Source organism: Globicephala melas, chromosome 8, assembly GCF_963455315.2.
Source record: "Globicephala melas chromosome 8, mGloMel1.2, whole genome shotgun sequence".
Classification (NCBI taxonomy): domain Eukaryota; kingdom Metazoa; phylum Chordata; class Mammalia; order Artiodactyla; family Delphinidae; genus Globicephala; species Globicephala melas.
This window is the reverse complement of record NC_083321.1, coordinates 37518915-37543708: the sequence shown is the minus strand read 5'-3', so window position 1 is coordinate 37543708 and position 24794 is coordinate 37518915. Positions and strand designations below refer to the sequence as shown.

The following is a 24794-nucleotide window of genomic DNA, read 5'->3' as shown; positions in this document are numbered from 1 at the left end:
ATATTTTATCTTACTTTATTTTATTTTACTTTATCTCCTTTCTTTTTTTTCTTCCTTTCCTCCTTCCTTCCTTCCTCCCTTCCTCCCTCCCTCCTTTCTTTCTTTCTCTCTTTCTACTTCTACTAATTCTTTCTTTCTACTTTTTCTCCCTTTTATTCTGAGCCGTGTGAATCAAAGGCTCTTGGTGCAGCAGCCAGGAGTCAGTGCTGTGCCTCTGAGGAGGGAGAGCCAACTTCAGGACACTGGTCCACAGAGACCTCCCAGCTCCACATAATATCAAACGGCGAAAATCTCCCAGAGATCTCCATCTCAACACCAGCACCTAGCTTCACTCAACGACCAACAAGCTACAGTGCTGGACATCCTATGCCAAACAACTAGCAAGACAGGAACACAACCCCACCCATTAGCAGAGAGGCTGCCTAAAATCATAACAAGGCCACAGACACCCCAAAACACACCACCAGACGTGGACCTGCCCACCAGAAAGACAAGATCCAGCCTCATCCACCAGAACACAGGCACTAGTCCCCTCCACCAGGAAGCCTACACAACCCACTGATCCAACCTTAGCCACTGGGGACAGACACTAAAAACAATAGGAACTATGAACCTGCAGCCTGCAAAAAGGAGACCCCAAACACAGTAAGATAAGCAAAATGATAAGACAGAAAAACACACAGCAGATGAAGGAGCAAGATAAAAACCCACCAGACCTAACAAATGAAGAGGAAATAGGCAGTCTACCTGAAAAAGAATTCAGAATAATGATAGTAAAGATGATCCAAAATCTTGGAAATAGAATAGACAAAATGCAAGAAACATTTAACAAGGACCTAGAAGAACTAAAGATGAAAAAAACAACGATGAACAACACAATAAATGAAATTTAAAATACTCTAGATGGGATCAATAGCAGAATAACTGAGGCAGAAGAACGGATAAGGGACCTGGAAGATAAAATAGTGGAAATAACTACTGCAGAGCAGAATGAAGAAAAAAGAATGAAAAGAACTGAGGACAGTCTCAGAGACCTCTGGGACAACATCAAATGCACCAACATTCGAATTATAGGGGTGCCAGAAGAAGAAGAGAAAAAGAAAGGGACTGAGAAAATATTTGAAGAGATTATAGTTGAAAACTTCCCTAATATGGGAAAGGAAATAGTTAATCAAGTCCAGGAAGCACAGAGAGTCCCATACAGGATAAATCCAAGGAGAAATACGCCAAGACACATATTAATCAAACTGTCAAAAATTAAATGCAAAGAAAACATATTAAAAGAAGCAAGGGAAAACCAACAAATAACACACAAGGGAATCCCCATAAGGTTAACAGCTGATCTTTCAGCAGAAACTGTGCAAGCCAGAAGGGAGTGGCAGGACATGTTTAAAGTGATGAAGGAGAAAAATCTACCACCACGATTACTCTACCCAGCAAAGATCTCATTCAAATTTGATGGAGAAATTTAAACCTTTACAGACAAGCAAAAGCTGAGAGTTCAGCACCACCAAACCAGCTTTACAACAAATGCTAGAGGAACTTCGCTAGGCAAGAAACACAAGAGAAGGAAAAGACCTACAATAACGAACCCAAAACAATTAAGAAAATGGGAATAGGAACATACATATCGATAATTACCTTAAATGTAAATGGACTAAATGCTCCCACCAAAAGACACAGATTGGCTGAATGGATACAAAAACAAGACCCATATATTTGCTGTCTACAAGACACCCACTTTAGACTTGAAGACACATACAGACTGAAAGTGAGGGGATGGAAAAAGATATTTCATGCAAATGGAAATCAAAAGAAAGCTGGAGTAGCAATTCTCATATCAGACAAAACAGACTTTAAAATAAAGACTATTAGGAGAGACAAGGACACTACATAATGATCAAGGGATCAATCCAAGAAGAAGATATAACAATTGTAAATATTTATGCACCCAATATAGGAGCACCTCAATACATAAGGCAAATACTAACAGCCATAAAAGGGGAAATCGACAGTAACACATTCATAGTAGGGGACTTTAACACCCCACTTTCACCAATGGACAGATCATCCAAAATGAAAATAAATAAGGAGACACAAGCTTTAAATGATACATTAAACAAGATGGACTTAATTGATATTTATAGGACATTCCATCCAAAAACAACAGAATACACATTTTTCTCTAGTGCTCATGGAACATTCTCCAGGATAGATCATATCTTGGGTCACAAATCAAGCCTTGGTAAATTTAAGAAAATTGAAATTGTATCAAGTATTTTTTCCGACCACAACGCTATGAGACTAGATATCAATTACAGGAAAAAATCTGTAAAAAATACAAACACATGGAGGCTAAACAATGCACTACTTAATAACGAACTGATCACTGAAGAAATCAAAGAGGAAATAAAAAAATACCTAGAAACAAATGACAATGGAGACACGACGACCCAAAATCTATGGGATGCAGCAAAAGCAGTTCTAAGAGGGAAATTTATAGCAATACAATCCTACCTTAAGAAACAGGAAACACCTTGAATAAACAACCTAACCTTGCACCTAAAGCAATTAGAGAAAGAAGAACAAAAAAACCCCAGAGTTAGCAGAAGGAAAGAAATCATAAAAATCAGATCAGAAATAAATGAAAAAGAAATGAAGGAAACAATAGCAAAGATCAATAAAACTAAAAGCTGGTTCTTTGGGAAGATAAACAAAACTGATAAACCATTAGCCAGACACATCAAGAAAAAAAGGGAGAAGACTCAAATTAATAGAATTAGAAATGAAAAAGGAGAAGTAACAACTGACACTGCAGAAATACAAAAGATCATGAGAGCTCACTACAAGCAACTCTATGCCAATAAAATGGACAACCTGGAAGAAATGGACAAATTCTTAGAAATGCACAACCTGCCAAGACTGAATCAGGAAGAAATAGAAAATATGAACAGACCAATCACAAGCACTGAAATTGAAACTGTGATTAAAAATATTCCAACAAACAAAAGCCCAGGACCACATGGCTTTACAGGTGAATTCTATCAAACATTTAGAGAAGAGTTAACAGCTATCCTTCTCAAACTCTTCCAAAATATAGCAGAGGGAGGAACACTCCCAAACTCATTCTAAGAGGCCACCATCACCCTGATACCAAAACCAGACAAGGATGTCACAAAGAAAGAAAACTACAGGCCAATATCACTGATGAACATAGATGCAAAAATCCTCAACAAAATACTAGCAAACAGAATCCAACAGCACATTAAACGGATCATACACCATGATCAGGTGGGGTTTATTCCAGGAATGCAAGAATTCTTCAATATACGCAAATCAATCAAAGTGATACACCATATTAACAAATTGAAGGAGAAAAACCATACGATCATCTCAATAGATGCAGAGAAAGCTTTTGACAAAATTCAACACCCATTTATGATAAAAACCCTGCAGAAAGTAGGCATAGAGGGAACTTTCCTCAACATAATAAAGGCCATATATGACAAACCCACAGCCAACATCGTCCTCAATGGTGAAAAACTGAAAGCATTTCCACTAAGATCAGGAACAAGACAAGGTTGCCCACTCTCACCACTCTTATTCAACATAGTTTTGGAAGTTTTAGCCACAGAAATCAGAGAAGAAAAGGAAATAAAAGGAATCCAAATCGGAAAAGAAGAAGTAAAGCTGTCACTGCTTGCAGATGACATGATACTATACATAGAGAATCCTAAAGATGCTACCAGAAAACTACTAGAGCTAATCAATGAATTTGGTAAAGTAGCAGGATACAAAATTAATGCACAGAAATCTCTGGCATTCCTATACACTGATGATGAAAAATCTGAAAGTGAAATCAAGAAAACACTCCCATTTAATAGATGGAGAGATATACCATGTTCTTGGATTGGAAGAATCAACATTGTGAAAATGACTCTACTACCCAAAGCAATCTACAGATTCAATGCAATCCCTCTCAAACTACCACTGGCATTTTTCACAGAACTAGAACAAAAACTTTCACAATTTGTATGGAAACACAAAAGACCCCGAATAGCCAAAGCAATCTTGAGAACGAAAAATGGAGCTGGAGGAATCAGGCGCCGTGATTTCAGACTATACTATAAAGCTACAGTAATCAAGACAGTATGGTACTGGCACAAAAACAGAAAGATAGATCAACGGAACAGGATAGAAAGCCCAGAGATAAACCCTCGCACATACGGTCACCTTATCTTAGATAAAGGAGGCAGGAATGTACAGTGGAGAAAAGACAGCCTCTTCAATAAGTGGTGCTGGGAAAACTGGACAGGTACATGTAAAAGTATGAGATTAGATCACTCCCTAACACCATACACAAAAATAAGCTCAAAATGCATTAAAGACCTAAATGTAAGGCCAGAAACTATCAAACTCTTAGAGGAAAATATCGGCAGAACACTCTATGACATAAATCACAGCAAGATCCTTTTTGACCCACCTCCTAGAGAAATGGAAATAAAAACAAAAATAAACAAATGGGTCCTAATGAAACTTAAAAGCTTTTGCACAGCAAAGGAAACCATAAACAAGACCAAAAGACAACCCTCAGAATGGGAGAAAATATTTGCAGATGAAGCAACTGACAAAGGATTAATCTCCAAATTTTATAAGCAGCTCATGCAGCTCAATAACAAAAAACCAAACAACCCAATCCAAAAATGGGCAGAAGACCTAAATAGACATTTCTCCAAAGAAGATATACAGACTGCCAACAAACACATGAAAGAATGCTCAACATCATTAATCATTAGAGAAATGCAAATCAAAACTACAATGAGATATCATCTCACACTGGTCAGAATGGCCATCATCAAAAACTCTAGAAACAATAAATGCTGGAGAGGGTGTGGAGAAAAGGGAACCCTCTTGCACTGCTGGTGGGAATGTAAATTGATACAGCCACTGTGGAGAACAGTATGGAGGTTCCTTAAAAAACTACAAATAGAACTACCATATGACCCAGCAATCCCACTACTGGGTCAAAAAGAGTCATGTACCAAAATGTTCATTGCAGCTCTATTTATAATAGCCAGGAGATGGAAACAACTGAAGTGTCCATCATCAGATGAATGGATAAAGAAGATGTGACACGTGTATACAATGGAATATTACTCAGCCATAAAAAGAAACGAAATTGAGCTATTTGTAATGAGGTGAATAGACTTAATGTCTGTCAAAGAGAGTGAAGTAAGTCAGAAATAGAAAGACAAATACCGTATGCTAACACATATATATGGAATTTAAGGAAAAAAATGTCATGAAGAACCTAGGGGTAAGACAGGAATAAAGACACAGACCTACTAGAGAAAGGACTTGAGGATATGGGGAGGGGGAAGGGTAAGCTGTGACAAAGTGAGAGAGAGGCATGGACATATATATACTACCAAACGTAAGGTAGAGCTAGTGGGAAGCAGCCTTATAGCACAGGGAGATCAGCTCGGTGCTTTGTGACCGCCTGGAGGGGTGGGATACGGAGGGTGGGAGGGAGGGAGACGCAAGAGGGAAGAGATATGGGAACATATGTATAACTGATTCACTTTGTTAGAAAGCAGAAACTAACACACCATTGTAAAGCAATTATACCCCAATAAAGATGTTAAAAAAAAAAAATGTGAAAACAGAAAAAAAATGTAAAAAAAAAAAAAAAAAAAAAGCTCTGAGGAATTCCCTGGTGGTCCAGTGGTTAGGACTCTTCTCTTTCACAGCCGAGGACGCGGGTTCGATCCCTGGTCAGGGAACTAAGATCCTGCAAGCCGTTCCACCCATTAGAGGTCAAAGCAGTTATGTAAGTTTTTGAGGCAAAGGGTTATACATCAAAGTGACATATTGACTATGTAGTCCAACAGGCAAGCAGTGGGTCATTGTGACTCCTTACAGGATTAAAAGGAAATGTTAATTCCTAAAGAGTTACCTTGCTGGGGGCTTCCCTGGGGGCTTCCCTGGGGGCTTCCCTGGTGGCGCAGTGGTTGAGAGTCTGCCTGCCGATGCAGGGGACACGGGTTCGTGCCCCGGTCCGGGAAGATCCCACATGCCACGGAGCGGCTGGGCCCGTGAGCCATGGCCGCTGAGCCTGCGCGTCCGGAGCCTGTGCTCCGCAACGGGAGAGGTCACAACAGTGAGAGGCCCGCGTACCACACACAAAAAATAAATAAATAAAAATAATTTTTTAAAAAAGTTACCCTGCTGATGCCAGGAGGAAATTGCTTTTTTTTTTTCTTTTTGGCAAGTAGGCATTCCTGTGTCTTTTAAGGGAACCTAGTTAATGTGTAGTACAGATGCACAATGTACACTAAAGGGGGGGGGATAGTGGTTCAAAAAGCAGAGAAAATTTTACGTTACATTTTTTTCTTGTCCTGCCTTAAAATAATTTTGTTTCATCAGTTTAAATGTCAATCTCAAGGATTTGGGCTTTATTTTGAAAGCAGAGGAGAGCCACCGAAAGTTTCTGATTGGAAGTGGCTTAAGGCTATGCCTCAGAGGACAAGGATTCTGACAATATATCTCCAGTTAACTTCCCATGAGACCCAGGGAAGCACTCTTTCTCAGGGGCCTAGGTTTATCTACAAACTAGGATAACTCTACATCTAAATTTAGGAATAACGTGGGGGTAGGAGACAAGCTGAAGGAGGTTAAATTAGTCCTTAGATCTACAAGTTCCAGGTCTGGGGCAGGATCCCAGCGTCTGTATTTTTAACGAGCTCCTGTGATGATTCTGATGCATGGCAAGTTCGTGAATCACCTGACTGGGTGGTACCTAATGCTGGTTCCATTGTGATGTGCTGAGACTCAGTGGTGGTGGGGAAGGCAGTCTTTAGAAGTGTTAACGAGAAAACCAAAGGCCCAAAATGGTGCCACTTGTGCTCCCGTGATACCAAGCCTAGACTTAATACTTGACTTAGTTGCAGTTTCAACCCTCCCCAGAAATGTAATCTTAACCAGTGGAATTTTCTGGTCAGCACCGAAGAGGTAATCTGCATGTGGGCCCTCTCCATCCACGCCCCACCCCCAGAAGAGGTAACATGCATGATAAAAGTTTTGATGATCCCTTTCCCCCAAAAAGAAGATATCCTGACCTAGAAATAATCTTTTTTCTTTTGTCTTGTCCCACCCTTCTTCCTATAAAAGCTGTCCGTTTCGTACACCCACTCAGAGCACTCTTCTAGTTGCTAGGTGTGATGCTGTTTGATTCATGAGTTGTTGAATAAAGCCAACTAGACCTTCAAATGTACTGTTGAATTTTGTTTTTTTTAACAGAAGTGAAGAAAGTTCCCGTAAGACTGATGTAATTGTCTTGGCAAGAAGTAATGAGAATGTGGGATGGTGGCAATAGAGAATGGAAAAATAAACGACTAACGGAAAACACCACCAATGTAGAATTGAGGGAATTTACCTAGTAATTGGAAGTGAGGGTTGAGGAAGGGGGCAAGGATGACGACAAGGTTTTGAGCCTTGGCCAGGGCAGTGACAAATTAAATACATGCAAGGAAATTATTTCAATTTTGGTCTTCCCACTGTCTTTCATTCATGAAAACCAGTGTACATGGGTCTGATCACTACTGGGTGAAACGATATTCCAAATCTTTCAAACGACAACTAATATTTATTACCCAGACACTATGCCACAGGCACTATGCTCTGCATTTTAGTCTCATTTAATTGTCACTATGAGGTAGCTCTGGTTCACATTCATTATCTCATTTAATCCTCAAACTACCCCCAAGGGGACTGCTACTATTATCCATATTTGACAGATGAGGAAGCTGAAACTTGGAGAAACAAAGGAACTCACCTAAGGTCATCTAGATGAAGAGCAGACATTCAAAGCCAGTCTGCCTCAGAAACTGCCAACTAAAATTTGGCATTGCCATCTACCTCTACAAGGATTGAATCATGAACCACTGTGGCTGCTGACCTTCAACACCCCCTGAAAGGAGGTCAGGGTGGAGATCAGGAATGTGGCACTCTGTGATCTGGGAAAAACTGGAACAGGTCTTCATATAGTTAGATATTTTCAGGAGAAGATCTTATGAGCTCCAATTCTTGCATCTACTCACATCTAGAAAAGAACTAAAATTATAAACTGTGACATCTGCTCCTCCTGACTAGCAACAAGCCTCTGTCCAACTGCATGCTTGACTGCACGCACCACCCCCCTTCAATAATCATTTACAACACTGACCTTCTCCCAACCTCTTTGGAGCAGTTTCTCAGAGCTATCTGAAATGCAGTCTCCGGGCAGTAGTCCTCATTTTGCCCCAAATAAAACTTAACTCATGGGCTTCCCTGGCGGCGCAGTGGTTGAGAGTCCCCCTACCAATGCAGGAGACACGGGTTCGTGCCCCAGTCTGCGAAGATCCCACATGCCGCGGAGCGGCTGGACCCGTGAGCCATGGCCGCTGAGCCTGCGCGTCCGGAGCCTGTGCTCCACAACGGGAGAGGCCACAACAGTGAGAGGCCCGCGTACCGCAAAAAAACAAACAAAAAAACCTCACAATTCTCACATTGTGCTCCTTTTTTTCAGTCGACAAACCCAAGCCCTCCGCCATTATGATACCCTGAAGCCCTGTTAAACACCAGTCAAGTCTGGATGCAAAAATAAAAGTGAGGCAACCATGAATCAATCTATCATTTTTAGGCAAGTGAAAGATTACAAGTTGTATTTGAAAACACTGCCTAATATCCAAGTAGACTGTTCAAATTTAAATGTTTAACTGAATGGGATTTTTGTTTGTTTTCCTTAGAAAATAAATTCAGATGATGTGGGGTTTCGGGGGGGGGGTTTGTTTTAATGCTAGAAAATTCTGTTACCCTTTAGGTAAATGAGGATTGCTGTAACGTGCCCTAGAACGATCTGTTGGGAAATAATTGCACAATTGTGCCAGTTCAGGGTGTCCCCTCCTCCTGAGATTTCCTCCACACCCTCTTTCGGACAGTCACTGTGTAATGACAAAAGCTGAAAGTGACAGGAGGGCTCTCACCCTTTACCTTATAGACTCACAGTCAACTTAATCCAATACAGCCACAATCCAGCTGAACTAGTGGGAAGGTTTGATATTGTGATAAGAAATTTATATTTGGTCTTCATCTCCTTTCCTGGCACAGAGTTCCTAAAACCCTTGGAATTTCCAAGGCGATGAGAGGCAGAAAAGTGTCTTTCGTTGTTAATGAGGTGAGTTTTGGACCACACCTAAGGATGGGGGCTGGCTGCCAGTGGAGCCAACCATGTGATTAGTGTTGGAACTTTCAGTCCCACTCTTGACACTGGCCATTGGCAACTGAACTCAACGTCCAGCCTATCTCCACTCTCAATGCTGCCGCTGCTTTATCTAGAGCTTCCAGTTGGTAAACATGTGGAGATTGGTCTAGAGTGGCACTAGGAGAGGGCATGGAACCTCCTTGCCCCTTCCCCATACCTTACCCTTCCAGCCAGCTGTTCCTGAGCCTTTTATAATAAACTGATAATCTAAGTAAGTAAAATGTTTCTCTGAGTTCTGTGAGCCACTCTAGCAAATTAATTGAACCCAAAGAGCGGGTCACGGGAACCTCTGATTTATAGCCAGTTGGTCAGAAGTACAGGCATACCTTGGAGATATTGTGGGTTCGGTCCCCAGACCACAGCAATAAAGCGAGTCACATGAATTTTTTGGTTTCCCAGTGCATATAAAAGTTATGTTTACACTATACTATAGTCTATGAAGCGTGCAATAGCATTGTCTTAAAAAATGTATATACCTTAATTTAAAACTGCTTTATTGATAAAAAAAATGCTAAGCATCTTCTGAGCCTTCAGCAAATTGTAATCTTGCTGCTGGTGGAGGGTCCTGCCTCCATGTTGATGGCAGCTCACTGATCAGCGTGGTGTTTGATGAAGTTGGGGCAGCTGTGGCAATTTCTTAAAATAAGACAACAATGAAGTTTGGCAGATCACCGACTCTTCCTTCTCTTCCTTTCACAAATGATTTCTCTGTAGCAGGCAATACTGTTTGAGAGCATTTTACCCACAGTAGAACTTCTTTCAAAATTAGAGTAATTTCTCTCTCAACTCTGCCACTGCTTTATTAACTAAGTTTATGTAATATTTTACATCATTTGTCTTATTTCAACAATCTTCACAGCAATCTTCACCAGGTGTAGATTCCACCTCAAAAACCACTTCCTTTCCTCACCCATAAGAAGCAACTCCTCATCCGTTCAAGTTTTACAATGAGATTGCAGCAATTCAGTCATATTTTCAAGCTCCACTTCTAATTCTAGTTCTCTTGCTATTTCCACACGTGCAATTACTTCCTCCACTTAAGTCCTGAACCCCTCAAAGTCATCCATGAGGGTTAGAATCAATTTCTTCCAAACTTCTATTAATGTTAATATGTTGACGTCTTCCCACGAATCATGAATGTTCTTAATGGCATCTAGAATGGTGAATCCTTTCCAGAAGGTTTCCAATTTACTTTGCCCAAATCATCAGAGGAATCATTATCTATGGTAGCTATAGTCTTACAAAATGTATTTCTTAAAAAATAAGACTTGATAGTTGAAATTACTCCTTGATCCATGGGCTGCGGAATGAACGTTGTATTAGCAGGCATGTAAACAACATTAAACTTGATGTACAACTCCATCAGAGCTCTTGGGCAACCAGGTGCACTGTCAGTGAGCAGTAATATTTTGAAAGGAATCTCTTTTTCTGAGCAGTAGGTCTCAGCAGGGAGCTTAAAATATTCATTAAACCATGTTGTAAACACTTGTGCTGTCATCCAGGCTTTGTTGTTCCATTTATAGAGCACAGGAAGAGTAAACTTAGCATAATTCTTAAGGGTCCTAGGATTTTCACCATGGTAGATAAGCATTGGCTTCAACTGAAAGTCACTACCTGCATTAGCCCCTAACAGGAGAGGAAGCCTGTCCTTTGAAGCTTTGAAGCCAGGCATTGACTTCTCCTCTCTAGCTATGAAAAGTACTAGATGGCCTCCTTTTCCAATATAAGGCCGTTTTGTCTACACTGAAAATCTGTTGTTTAGTGTAGCCACCTTCATTAATGATCTGAGCTAGATCTTCTGGGTAACTTGCTGCAGCTTCTACATCAGCACTTGCTGCTTCACTTTTATGTTATGATGACAGCTTCTTTCCTTAAACCTCATGAACCAACCTCTGCCAGCTTCAAACTTTTCTTCTGCAGCTTCCTCACCTCTCTCAGCCTTCACAGAATTGAAGAGTTAGGGCCTTGCTCTGGATTAGGCTCTGGCTTATGGGAATGTTGTGACTGGTTTGATCTTCTATCCAGACTACTAAAACTTTCTCCATATCAGCAATAAGGCTCTTTCACTTTTTTCTCATTCTTATATTCACTGGAGTAGCACTTTCAATTTCTTTCATGTACTTTTCCTTTACATTCACAATTTGGCTATTTGATGCAAGAGGCCTACCTTTCAGCCTATCTCAGCTTTCAACATGCCTTTCTCACTTAGCTTAATCATTTCTAGCTTTTGATTTAAAGTGAGAGATGTGTAACTCTTCCTTCCACTTGAATACTTAAGAGGCCATTATAGGGTTACTAATTGGCTTAATTCCAATATTGCTGTGTGTCAGGGAATAGGGAAGCCTGAGGAGAGGGAGAGAGATGGGGAACGGCCAGTTGGAGCAGTCACAACACACATTAAGTTCACCATCATACATGGGTGCAGTGGTGCCACAAAACAATTACAATAGTAACATCAAAGATCACTGATCACAGATCACCCTGACAAATAATGAGAGTGAAAAAGATTGAAATATTCCAAGAATCAGGGAAATGTGACAGAGACACAAAGTAAGGAAATGCTGTTGGAAAAATTGTACTGATAGACTTACTGAACACAGGGTTGCCACAAACTTTCAATTTGTTAAAGAAAACAAAAAAGAAAGAAAAAAAAAACAGTATCTGTGAAGCACAATAAAGCAAAGTACAATAAAAAGAGGTATGCCTGAAAAAAAAAAAAGAGGTACGCCTGTACGGTTAACAACCTGGATTTGTGACTGGCATCTTAAGTGGGGGCAGTTTTGTGGTTCTGAGCCCCTAACCTGTGAAATCGGATGCTATCTCCAGGGAGATATGTTCAATTGAGTTGAGTTGTAGGACAACCAGCTGGTGTTGGAGAATTGCTTGGCGTGGGGAGACACCACACACACACTCTGCCACACACTGGTGACCAAAATTGTTAGGTTTTCCACACTTCCCAAAATGCTAAGAAGCTTTGTGAAGCCTCCCTTCTCTGATCATCTCTTCAACTAATCTGGTTATGTCATATCCAAATGTCACATGGAAGTATGACAGCAATTTGTGTCTATAGTTCTCTGGCTGTGTTATAAATGAAAGAAAGAAGTGAATCATTCAATGTACCCAACACTTTGCTTATTCCACACCGAGTTTACACCACACCTTCCTGCAAATTGCTCACTATAAACCTCATGTCTACATTCCACTCAAATAATTTTTAAATTAGATTTTACATTTATTATTAATATAACATGCTGTGTAAGTATACAGGAGCCTGAAAATGGCAATCTAGTACTTGGCTTAAATAATACAAGCACTTGCTGTGATCTTTATCAGTACTCAGCCTTCCTTTATTATGGCTTTTAAAAAACAAATTTTAAAAGTACATGATTCCTTTAGGCTACTGTTTAGGAAAGACTGGAGTAAAACATTTCCAGTAATGAATTAGTTGTATATAGGTTCAGATTAGAAAATGTCAAGCACTGGAAAAAAAAAACATTTTAAATTAGCTCAATTTAAATATGGGGCCATTTCATTTAAACATCTGATTTGAATCTTCAGTGTTTCACTCATTTTATGTGTTAATTCCATTATACCAGATCTTACTTTGGTAATTTCTCAAGTGTCCCAGAGAAGATAAAAAAGGAATTCAATTTCTGTCAATTACATTGTATGTCTTCATGTGACCAGGATGAGAAACTTCTGCTCCCTACATGGCAGTCACGACAGGAAAAGAATTCCCCCAGTCCACCAGCAAGGAACAAATAACACTGTTGTTCAGAATAAGGACTGCATAGCTGGGGATATTCACATTCTGATTCCTTCCAGAGCACTTCATTTCAGCAAACAAGGACTGATTCCTTTCAAAATTCAACTTCAGTTGAAAAACACTGAGGTACAGATAGAGCCACAAATGCAGAGGTTACAGACACGGACAAAAGTGCTCCCAATAAGGTGGCAGGGATCTCAGGTGGGGCCTTTCCTTCAATAACAAATGCATTCAGAAGGTTCCGGAGCACGATTCAGTTTTTCTCAAAATGTCATGACACCCTGCTGAATCTTCTTCAATTAGGCCTGCTGAGACCAGAGAAACCGATCACATTTTTCAAGCATGCTTTGTATCAAGGCTCTGAAATCCCAAAGAAAAGAAACAGGCAAATTTAGCTGTCATTGTTCATTCTTTTCAGAAGAAAGGATTAAAAAAGCTGACTGACTCTGTGCATCAAAAGACACAATCAACAGACTGAAAAGGCATCCTGTGAATATGGCATCCTGTCCTATACAATAGGAGAAAATATTTGCAAATCACATATCTGAGAGGTTAATATTGAGAATATGTAAAGAACTCATATGACAAAAAACAAATAATGCAATTTAAAAATGGGCAAAAGACTTGAACAGGTATTTCTCCAAAGATGACATTCAAATGGCCAACGAGCATATGAAAAGATGTTCAACATCAATAATCACTAGGGAAATGCAAATAAAACCACAATGAGATACCACCTCATGCCCATTAGGATAGCTACTATCCAAAAAAACAAAACAAAAATCAAAACAGAAAAAAACCAGAAAATAACTAGTGTTGGTGGGGATGTGCTATAATTGGTGGGAATGTAAAATGGTGCAGGCTCCATGGAAAACAGTATGGAGGTTCCTCAGAAAATTAAAAATAGAAGTACCATCTGATCCAGCAATTCCACACCTGGGTATACACCCAAAAGAACTGAAAGCAGGGTCTCAGAGATATCTGTAAACTCATGTTCATAGCAGCATTACTCACATTATGCTAAGTGAAACAAGCCAGTCACAAAAAGACAAACACTGTATGATTCCACTTATATCAGGTACTTAGAGTAGTCAAAGTCAGAGACAGAAAGTAGAATGGTGGTTACCAGGGCTTAGGTGGAGGGGAAAGGGGGAGCTGTTGTTTAATGGGTATAGAGTTTCAGTTTTGTAAGTTGAAAAAGTTCTGGAAACTGCCTGCACACTGATATGAATATACTTAACACTACTGAACCAAGTGGTTAAAAACGGTTGGCAGGAAATTTTATGTTATCTGTATTTTACCACAGTTTAAAAAAAACAAAACAAAACAAAACCCTGACTGAGACAATTAGGTATGCGGTACCAATAATATTCTTAAAGAACTGAGTACACATCAGATTTGGGTACTTACATTAACCTAAACAGTGTTTTGGTGATGACTGTGAACAAAATATTACTTTAGCCTCTTCTCTTAATCACCTTCGTCAACAGAGGAGTCTCTGTTCCCTCATCTATGAATGAGGGGTTGAGACTATGTGATCTCTATAGTCCCGTCCACCTCTGAAAATCTGTGCAATTCTACATTCCCCAGGTGCCTGTGGATAGGGCAGGACAGACATACATTACCTCTGCCTTTTCTCGGCAATCCTCAGGATATCACAGGTTCTGGTAAACCTCTCTGACAGCTCAAGGGTCAAACCACATTCTTGTAGCAGTGACCAGGCCCGGTCTGGGCCCATGACCTTAGCTAACAGGAGTGCCACATTCTCCATGTTGATAGGGGAAGGCCCATCGCTGAAGTTCCCATTTGGTGACTTCTGGGGGGCTGGCTTTGTGCTCTTGTTTTGTACCAGATGTAGGAGAAGCTTCCATTCCTCCACAGTCTCTGGGATCCAACCTACTCAAACACAGAGAAACAATGTGGGCTCTGACCGCTCTTAGCACTCTGCCTGCATACAGGAGAAACCATTCGTGAAAATGTTTCATACCAAAACATAAAAATATTAAAGAATATAATCTCATTACCCCCAATACAGAGTTGTTTTCTGAATATTTGTTGAATAAATAGCTCACGAAAAGGAGAAGCCATAAAATTAGCTCCAACATTCCTTCATTTGCTCACGCAGTAAGTAATTACCCAGGGCACACTGCATACTAGGCACTGAATGTGAATGAGGAACAGACAGACATGATGAGCCCGGCCTGCACTCCTGTGGAACTCATGGTCCAGTATGCTTATAAACTGTGCTAAGTGCTTGCTATAAAGGAAAAGATCAAAGAGCCATTAGAGAGATTGGCAGGTTTGGGTTTTTTTTTTTTTTTTTTTTTTAAGGATCAGAGAAGGGCTGTATGAGAAGCGACAGTTAAGCAGAGAGCTGAAAGATGAGACAAGTTTAGTGAGCATGTGCTTGTGGCCCATATGTACACAAACGTGCAGGGAAGGTGTCAGGAATGGAGGGTGAAGGAGCCTGCATTTCTGACAAAGGAAACATGGAAAATGACTCGACACAGGAAGGAACTAGGTGAGTTCAAGGAACTCAAAAAAGGCCTACAATGCACAAAGGTGGCAGTGAGGAGTGAGAATGAGATGATAGGGCCAGGCCATAAGGGAACAGCTTAAGAATCTGGATTTTATTTTCAGTCCAATGTAAGGGGCTTCAAGGAGGAGAGCCACATAATCCAATTTTTGTTTAAAAGAACCATTCTGAGAGTCAGCAACGTGGTGGAGTGAAAAGCTACCTTTGTCTCTCCCCTTAACCTACAACCAGTAAAACATCCACAACACAACAAACGTTCTTGTGTCCGACACACCAAGAAACCAGAGAATTCTCCACATATCTATACAACTAAAGGTGATGGACTGGAACACATAGAAGAGGCAGAACCAGGGAAACAGTGGAGGCGGTGTCTGCAGTCCCAGCCCTCCAGCCCCAGAGAAGCTGACGGTAGCAGGGGAAGCAGTGCACATGACCCCAGCCCCCAGCCCCCCACTCGAAGTAGCAAGCCCATGAATCTTACAACACTGGACATGGCAGGGCCACCTGAGCAATCCTAGCTATTGCCCCTGCCCCTTCCTCCCCAATAGCAGTAGAACTTGCCACTCAAGGGCTCCTGGACAGGAGGGAGCCCACCATCCTGGTGCACCAGGTGGCAATGCTAGCAACACTGGCAGAAGTAAGGCGACCCTGCAGGTACAGGAAGTGATAATGCAGGCATCGGGCCACACCACAGATGGAGATGGTAGAGGGCACAAAGTGCAGACTCTCAAATATAACCAGAGGCAGCTGACGTAAGAGAAACCCAAAACTTGTGCTATAGCGCCACCTACTGGAAAACAAAAGAAAGGCCTCTAATTTCTAACCTGTTGGATCATTAGAATCAAGCAGAAAGGTGCTTGCTACTTTAAATGTGTCAGAGGAACAACTTCATCAAACACTGTGAAGAACCATAGTGACACTGTACCACAAAAGGAAAATGACAATTCTCCAGAAACCAAACTTAAAGTCACAGAATACTGTGATCTAACTGACAGAGAATTCAAAATAGCTGTCATGAAGAAAGTCAAGGAACTACAAGAAAACTCAGGCAGTTCAATGAACTCAGGAACGAAATTAATGAACAGAGGAATACTTTACAAAAGAGATTAAAACTCTAAAAAAGAAAAACAAATTCTAGAACTAAAGAATTCAATAAATGAGTTGAAGAAAACATTAGAAAGCACTGAAAATAGAGCAGATCACATGGGAGAGAGAATTAGTGAGCTTGAAGATAGAACTCTAGAAATGACACAAGCAGAAGAAGAAAGAAATAAGATATTTGAAAAAATTCTATGAGAACTATCCGACTCCTTAGGAAAGACAACATTAGGGTAATGGGTTTCCCAGAAGGAGAAGAAAGGGAGAGGGGAGCAGAGAGTTTATTTAAAGAAGTAATAGCTGAGAGCTTCCCAAACTGGAGAAGGAACTGGATATACAAGCCCATGAAGCTAAGAGAACACCTAATTATCTCAATACAAAAATACCTTCTTCAAGGGACTTCCTTCCCTGCTGGTGCAGTGGTTAAGAATCCATCTGCCAATGCAAGGGACATGGGTTCATGCCCTGGTCCAGGAAGATTCCCACATGCCGCGGAGCAACAAAGCCCATGTGCCACAACTACTGGTCCTGCACTCTAGAGCCCACGAGCCACAACTACTGAGCCCACCCACCTAGAGCCCATGCTCTGCAACAACAGAAGCCACCACAATGAGAAGCCAGAGCACTGCAATCAAGAGTAGGCCCCGCTCGCCACAACTAGAAAAAGCCCACACGCAGCAATGAAGACCCAACGCAGCCAAAAATAAATAAATAAATAAATAAATGTATTTAAAAAAGACCTTCTTCAAGACATATTATATTAAAATTGTTAAAAGTCAATGACAAAGAATTAAGGCAGCCAGGGGAAAAAGGAAAGGTAACCTACAAAGGAACCTCCATTAGGCTATTAACAGATTTCTCAGCAGAAACTCTACAGTCCAGAAGAAAGTGGAATGACATTCTCAAAATACTGAAAGATAAAAACCATCACCCAAGAATACTCTATCCAGCAAAGTTATCATTCAGATATGAATGATAAATAAGGACTTTCCCAGACAAACAAAAGCTGAGGAAGTTCATCAACACTAGACCTGCATTTACAAGAAATGTTGAAAGGAGCTCTTTACCAGAAACAAACAAACAGAAAAGAGTAAAGTACACAAATCTTTGAGTAAAGTGATAAGCAGACAGAATCTTTAAACTGCAACTCTTTATCAGAATAGGTTTTTTAAACACTTTACAGCATAAAGGTTAAAGGGCAAAGATGAGTAGAAAAAGTAATTATAGCTACTTCAATTTGGTAACAAACTCACAACATAAAAAGGGATAATTTGAGGCAAGAAAAATACAAAAGGGGGAGAGGAAAAGGGTGGAACTCATATAGGTACATAAAGATAAGATGCTATAAGCAGAAAAAGGACTACTTTATCTATGACATGTTTCATACAAACCCCATGGTAACCACAAAAAATAAATCTAGAGCAAAGACACAAAACATTAAAAAAGAGGAAAGTGAGAAAAACATCATGAAAAAACACCAAAGCAAAATGGCAGACAGAAATACACGGAAAAAGAAATAATGAAGATATAGAGCAACCAGAAAACGAAAGATAAAATAGCAGTACCAAATCGTCATCTGTCAATAATCATCCTAAATGTAAATGGATTGAATTCACCAATCAAAAGACACAGAAAGGCTGGGTGGATTAAAAACCAAGAGCCAACTGTATGCTGCCTCCAGGAGACTCATCTCAGAGTTTAAGACAATTATAGGCTCAAAGTAAAGAGATGGAAGATGACACTCCAGGCAAATGGCAGCCAAAAGAAAGTGGGTGTAGCCATACTTATATCAGACAAAATAGACTTCAAACCAAAAAAGATAACAAGAGACAAAAGTGGATAGTATATAATGATAAAGGGGATAATTCATCACAAAGACATAATGTTATTAATATATATGCACCTAACACAGGAGCACCAAAATATATAAAACAATTATTAACAGACTTAAAAGGAGAAATTGACAGCAACACAATAATAGTAGGGGAATTTAGCAGCCCACTGACATCAATGGATAGATCATCCGGACAGAAAGTCAACAAGGAAGCAGCAGCCTTAAATTAAACATCAGACTAGATGGATTTGATAGATTTGTACAGAACATTCCATTCAATTGCATCAGAATACACATTCTTCTCAAGTGGACATGGAACTTTCTCAAGGGTAAACCGTATGTTGGGACACAAAACAAATCTCAGTGAATTTAAGAAGACTGAAATCGTATCAAGAATATTTTCCAATTTCTATGAAACTAGAAATCAACTATAAGAAAGCTGGAAAAATTACAAATATGTGGAGACTGAACAACATGCTACTGAACAACTACCAAGTCAATGAAAATCAAGGAAGATATCAAAAGTTACCCAAAGACAAATGAAAATATGACATACCAGAATCTATGGGATGCAGCAAAAGTGATACTAAAAGGGAAGTTTAAGCAATACATGCCTACCTCAAGAAACAAGAAAAATCTAAAATAAACAATCTAACCCTGTACATAAAGGAACTAGAAAAAGAACAAATGAAGCCCCAAATCAGTAGAAGGCAGGAAATAATTAAGATCAGAGCAGAAATAAATGAAATAAAGACTAAAAAGACAATAGAAAAGATCAATAAAACTAAAAGCTGGTTCTTGAAAAGATAAACAAAATTGACAAATCTTTAGCTAGATTCACTAATCTTAGAGAAGGCTCTGATAAATAAAATCAGAAATGCAAGAAGAAAGATAACAATGGATACCACAGGAATAGAAAGGCTTATAAGAGAATAATATGAACAGCTACATGCCAAAAAATTGGACAACCTAGAAGAAATGGACAAATTCTTAGAATCATAAAACCTTCTAAGACTGAATCATGAAGAAATGAAAAATCTAAATAGCCCGATCACTAGTACAGAAATTGAAATAATAATCAAAGCTCCTAAAAAACACGAGTCTAGGACCAGATGCCTTCATAGGTGAATTCTACCAAACATTCAAAAGACTTAATACCTATCCTTTTCAAACTCTTGAAGAGAAGGGAATGCTTTCTAACTCATTTTACAAAGCCAACAACACCCTGATACCAAAACCACACAAAGACTCAAAAAAATTACAGGTCAGTATCTCTGATGAACATAGATGCAAAAATTCTCAACAAAATATTAGCAAACCGAATACAATACATAAAAAGAATCATACACCATGACCAAGTGAGATTTATTCCAGGGATGCAAGAATAGTTGTATCCACAATAAATTCATGTGATACACCACATTAACAAAATGAAGGATAAAAACCATATAATTATCTCAATAGATGCAAAAAAAAAAAAAAGCATTTGACAAGATTCAACACCCATTTATGATAAAACGAACTTTCAATAAAGTGGGTATAGAAGGAACATACCTCAACATAATAAGGCCATATATGACAAACTCACAACTAATATCATTCTCAATGGTGAAAAACTGAAAGCTAGCCCTCTAAATCAGGAACAAGACAAGGATGCCCACTCTTACCACCCTTATTCAACATAGTACCAGAAGTCCCAGCTAGAGCAATCAGGCAAGAAAAAGAAAAGGCATCCAAATTGGAAAGGAAGAAGTGAAACTGTCACTATTTGTGGATGACATGATTTATACATAGAAAACCCTAAAGACTCCACCAAAGAACTACTAGAAATAATAAAGTTGCAGGGTACAAATCAACATTCAAAAATCTGTTGCATTTCTATACACTAACAATGAGCTAGCAGAAAAAGAAATTAAGAAAACAATTCCATTTACAGTCACAACAAAAAGAATAAAATACCTAGGAACAGATTTAACCAAGGAGGTGAAAGACCTGTATACTGAAAACTATAAGACACCGCTGAAAGAAACTGAAGAAGACACAAATAAATGGAAAGATATTCCCTGCTCATGGACTGGAAGAATTAACATTGTTAAAATGTCCATATTGCCAAAGCAATCTATAGATTCAATACAATCCTTATCAAAATCCCAAAAACATTTTTCACAGAAATAAAACAAAAAATTCTAAAATTTACATGGAACCACAAAAGACCCCAAATAGCCAAAACAATCCTGAGCGAAGAGAACAAAGCTGGAGGTATCACACGCTCTGATTTAAAACTATATTATAAAGCCACAGTAATCAAAACAGCATGGTAGTGGCAGAAAAACAGATACATATATCAATGGAACAGAACTGAGAGCCCAGAAATAAACCCATACATATATGGACAATTAATATACAACAAAGGAATAAGGAACATCCAATGGAGAAAGGATAGTCTCTTCTATAAATGGTGTTGGGGACACTGGACAGCCTCATGCAAAAAAATGAAAGTAGACCACTACCTCACACCATACACAAAAATCAACTCAAAATGGATTAAAGACTTAAATGTAAGATCCAAAACCATAAACTCCTAGAAGAAAACATAGGCACGACACTCTCTGACATCAGTCCTAGGAATATCTTTCTAGCTAGGTCTCCTCAGGCAAGGGAAACAAAAGCAAAGATAAACAAATAGGACTACATCAAACTAAAAAGCTTCTACACAGCAAAAGAAACCATCCACAAAATGAAAAGATGACCTATTGAATTGGAGAAGATATTTGCAAATAATATATCCAGTAAGAGGTTAATAACCAAAAATACATAAACAACTGGATGAAAAAATGGGCAGAGGAACTGAATAGACATTTTCCCAAAGATGACATACAGATGGCCAAGAAGCACATGAAAAGATGTTCCACATCACTAATTATTAGGGAAATGCAAATCAAAACCACATGGGAGGACTTCCCTGGTGGCTCAGTGGTTAAGAATCCGCCTGCCAATGCAGGGGACACGGGTTCGATCCCTGGTCCAGGAAGATCCCACATGCCACAGAGCAACTAAGCCTGTGAGCCACAGCTACTGAGCCTGCACTCTAGAGCCTGCGAGCCACAACTACTGAAGCCCGTGCACCTAGAGCCCATGCTCTGCAACAAAAGAAGCCACAAAAATGAGAAGCCTGTGCACCGCAACAAAGAGTAGCCCTTGCTCGCTGCAATTAGAGAAAGCCCATGTGCAGTAACGAAGACCCAACGCAGCCAAAAATAAATAAAAAATAATAAATTTATATTAAAAAAACCCACATGAGATATCACCTCACACCTGTCAGAATGGCTATCATCAAAAAGTCTACAAATGTTGGCAAGGATATGGAGAAAAGGGAACCCTGTGCACTGTTGGTGGGAATGTAAGTTGGTGCAGCCACTGGGGAAAACAGCATGGAGGTTCCTCAAAAAGCTGAAAATAGAACTACCATATGATCCAGCAATCCCACTTCTGAGTATTTATCCAAAGAATATGAAAACACTAATTGGAAAAGATATATGCACCCCTATGTTCACTGCAACATTATTTATAATAGCCAAGATATGGAAGTAACCGAAGTGCCCATCGATAGATGAATGGATAAAGAAAATGTGATACACACACACACACACACACACACACACACACACACACACACATGTAATGGAATACTTCTCAGCCATAAAAAAAAAGAAGAAATCTTGCCATTTGTGACAACATGGATGGACCTTGGGCATATTATGCCAAGTGAAGTAAGTCAGACAGAGAAAGACAAACACCATATGATCTCACTCATTTGTGGAATACAAAAACAAACAAAAACAAAATAAATGAACAAACCAAACAAAAACAAACATGTAGATGCAAAGAACAAAGTAGTGGTTACCAGAGGGGATGGAGTGGGGGCAGGGTGAAATGGGTAAAAGGGAACAAACACGGTGACAGATGGAAACTAAATTTTTAGTGGTGAGTACACTGCAGGGTATACAAAAGTGGAAATATAATGTACACATAAAACTTATATAATGTTATAAACCAATGTTATCTCAATAAAAATTTTTTTAATTAAAAAAAAGAACCATTCTGGCGGCTCTAAGGAAAATCGGTTAAAGATGGGCAAGAATGGAAACCAGAAGGCCAATTATAAAGTTATTGCAGTAACCAGGCAAGTAGCTGGGATCAGAATGACCGTGGTGGAGCCAAAGAAAGTAGATAAATATGAGATATATATTTGGCAGCAAAAGCAACATTCTTTGAAGTGAAATATAAGTTAGGAGAGAACAATGTCAAGAAAAGACTCCCATTTAATACACCAAGGGTAAGAATAGCTATTATTATTATATTAACAAAATATTAAGAGTACTTTTATCTGGGTGGGAAGAATTTTAGGTGATATCTTCTTCATTCTTCCTAGATTTTCCATTTTTTTCTATAACAAACATCATGTTGTAACTTTAAAAGCATAAACCATTTATATCTTAACTTTTCTGGTTATTTTTCCAAAGTGAACACATCTATAGTTCTACAAAACCATGTGACCCTCTTGTTTCATGTTTGAAACAAAGATGATTCAGTTATTATTGCTGTAACTGTGACACCTGAGGCTATCTCTTTGCCAGTCATCTGGTTTCTTTGCTTGGTTGTAACTTTTCTTCCTCTACAGAAATAGGGCTGAAAAAGGCTGTAGATCACACTGCTAGATGAAGGATCCTGACGTCATGCTGCTGGCATCTCTGCTTGAGATGAATAAAGTAACACTACAAAACAGACCAAGACCACCTCTCTGAGTGCAGGATGAACTCTCAGACTTCAGAAATCAGTGTGTCAAAGTCCTGGCCTCCTGACTGCCATTTTATCTGTATTGAATTCACGAAAATTAAAAAAACAAAAACAAAAACAAACCCTAAGTACCTGTAAAGGCTTAGGAAAATCTGACTGCTACTCTAAGTTCATCTTAATGATCTCTAACTTTGGGCTGTGTAAAATGGCAACATGATGCAGATCAAAAAACCTGAGCACAAGCTTTCGAGATGGTCAGACCTGGCCTGAACACCAGCTCCAGCATTAACTAGTTGTATGACTGTGGGGAAACTAATTATCCTTTTTCTGGGCCTCAATCATAACTTTTTAAAAATCGAAATAATAGTAACTATCCCACAGGTTTAATATCTCATTTAAACAGCATATGGAAAAGCATCAGGTATCAATATAATGCCTCACACGGTAGGCACTCGTGAAACAGAAAAGTTGCCTGTAGTTTATTTCTAGTTATGATTTCATGGTATACCAAGTAGTACAGATAAAAAAAAAAAAAACTCCAAAAATGTGACAGCTAGCTAGAATAACATAAATGATCATTGAAATATTTAGCAAATTTCTTTACTGAATAGTCTGTAGTGACTTCTAAAATACTGTAACCAAGAATAACCGATTGAGATTTACATACCATTGTCCCCTTCCATCAGGCTCATATCATTCAGATACACAATATTCGTGAAGGCCTCTCTTCTTCTCCCCAGCTCCAAACAGAGGATAAGATATCCAGGCCAGAAACTTGAAAGAGACCAAAGTTGGAGAGAGGAATAAAAGGCAGTGAATTTATCTGGAGCTGTGTGGTCCAATACTGTAGATATTAGCCACATGTGGCTACTTACATTTAAATTAAATAAAATTTAAAAGTCAGTTCTTCAGTTGACCAATACATATTTCAAGTACTTAATGGCCACATGTGACTAGTGGCTACCATACTGGACAGCGTGATAGAATATTTCCACTGCCTCAGAAAATTCTATTAGACAGCCCTGATCTAGAGCATTTAAGAAAAAAAATAAAGCTAGTGATAAATACTAACATTTGAGGCCAAGTCCCAATTATGAGACATTTAAGCTTATACACTTCACAGACTTTAAGGTTCAATAACAAACTAGCATATTTCTTCCCCAAGTATGCAAACTTTGGAAGTTCTCCTTGACTCTTGCCCTTCCTTCATTTGCTATACCCAGTATCTACAGGTCCCACTGCATTTTCCTTTGAAATGTGCCATTAGATGTGCTCCTTCTGCTGACCTAGAATCAATTTGGTCATACCTGAATTACTGCACCAGCTTCCTAGCTGGCCTTCCTTTCTCATCTCCAATCTTTCTCATGTATGAAACCAGAAATGATCTCCAGAAACCTCCATTTTATCCTGTCATTTTTGTACCTAAAAGGGTCTCTGCTGATAACTAAATTCTTCTAACCAC

At 39.2% G+C, this 24794-nt stretch overlaps 1 protein-coding gene across 3 annotated transcripts in view; it reads right to left on the bottom strand.

Moving 5' to 3' along the window:
* Positions 1-12556: 12556 nt before the first annotated feature.
* The window catches only part of HPS5 (HPS5 biogenesis of lysosomal organelles complex 2 subunit 2), a 44979-nt gene continuing 32741 nt past the window's right edge, over positions 12557-24794 (bottom strand). For all 3 annotated transcript variants that reach the window (XM_060303442.1, XM_030864931.2, XM_030864933.3), the window contains exons 21-23: positions 24000-24106; positions 14693-14963; positions 12557-13427 (exon numbers count right to left, since the gene is read on the bottom strand). In XM_060303442.1, coding sequence (XP_060159425.1) covers positions 13367-13427; positions 14693-14963; positions 24000-24106 — 439 coding nt within the window. In that variant the 3' untranslated portion in view covers positions 12557-13366. The remainder of the gene's footprint in view (positions 13428-14692; positions 14964-23999; positions 24107-24794) is intronic.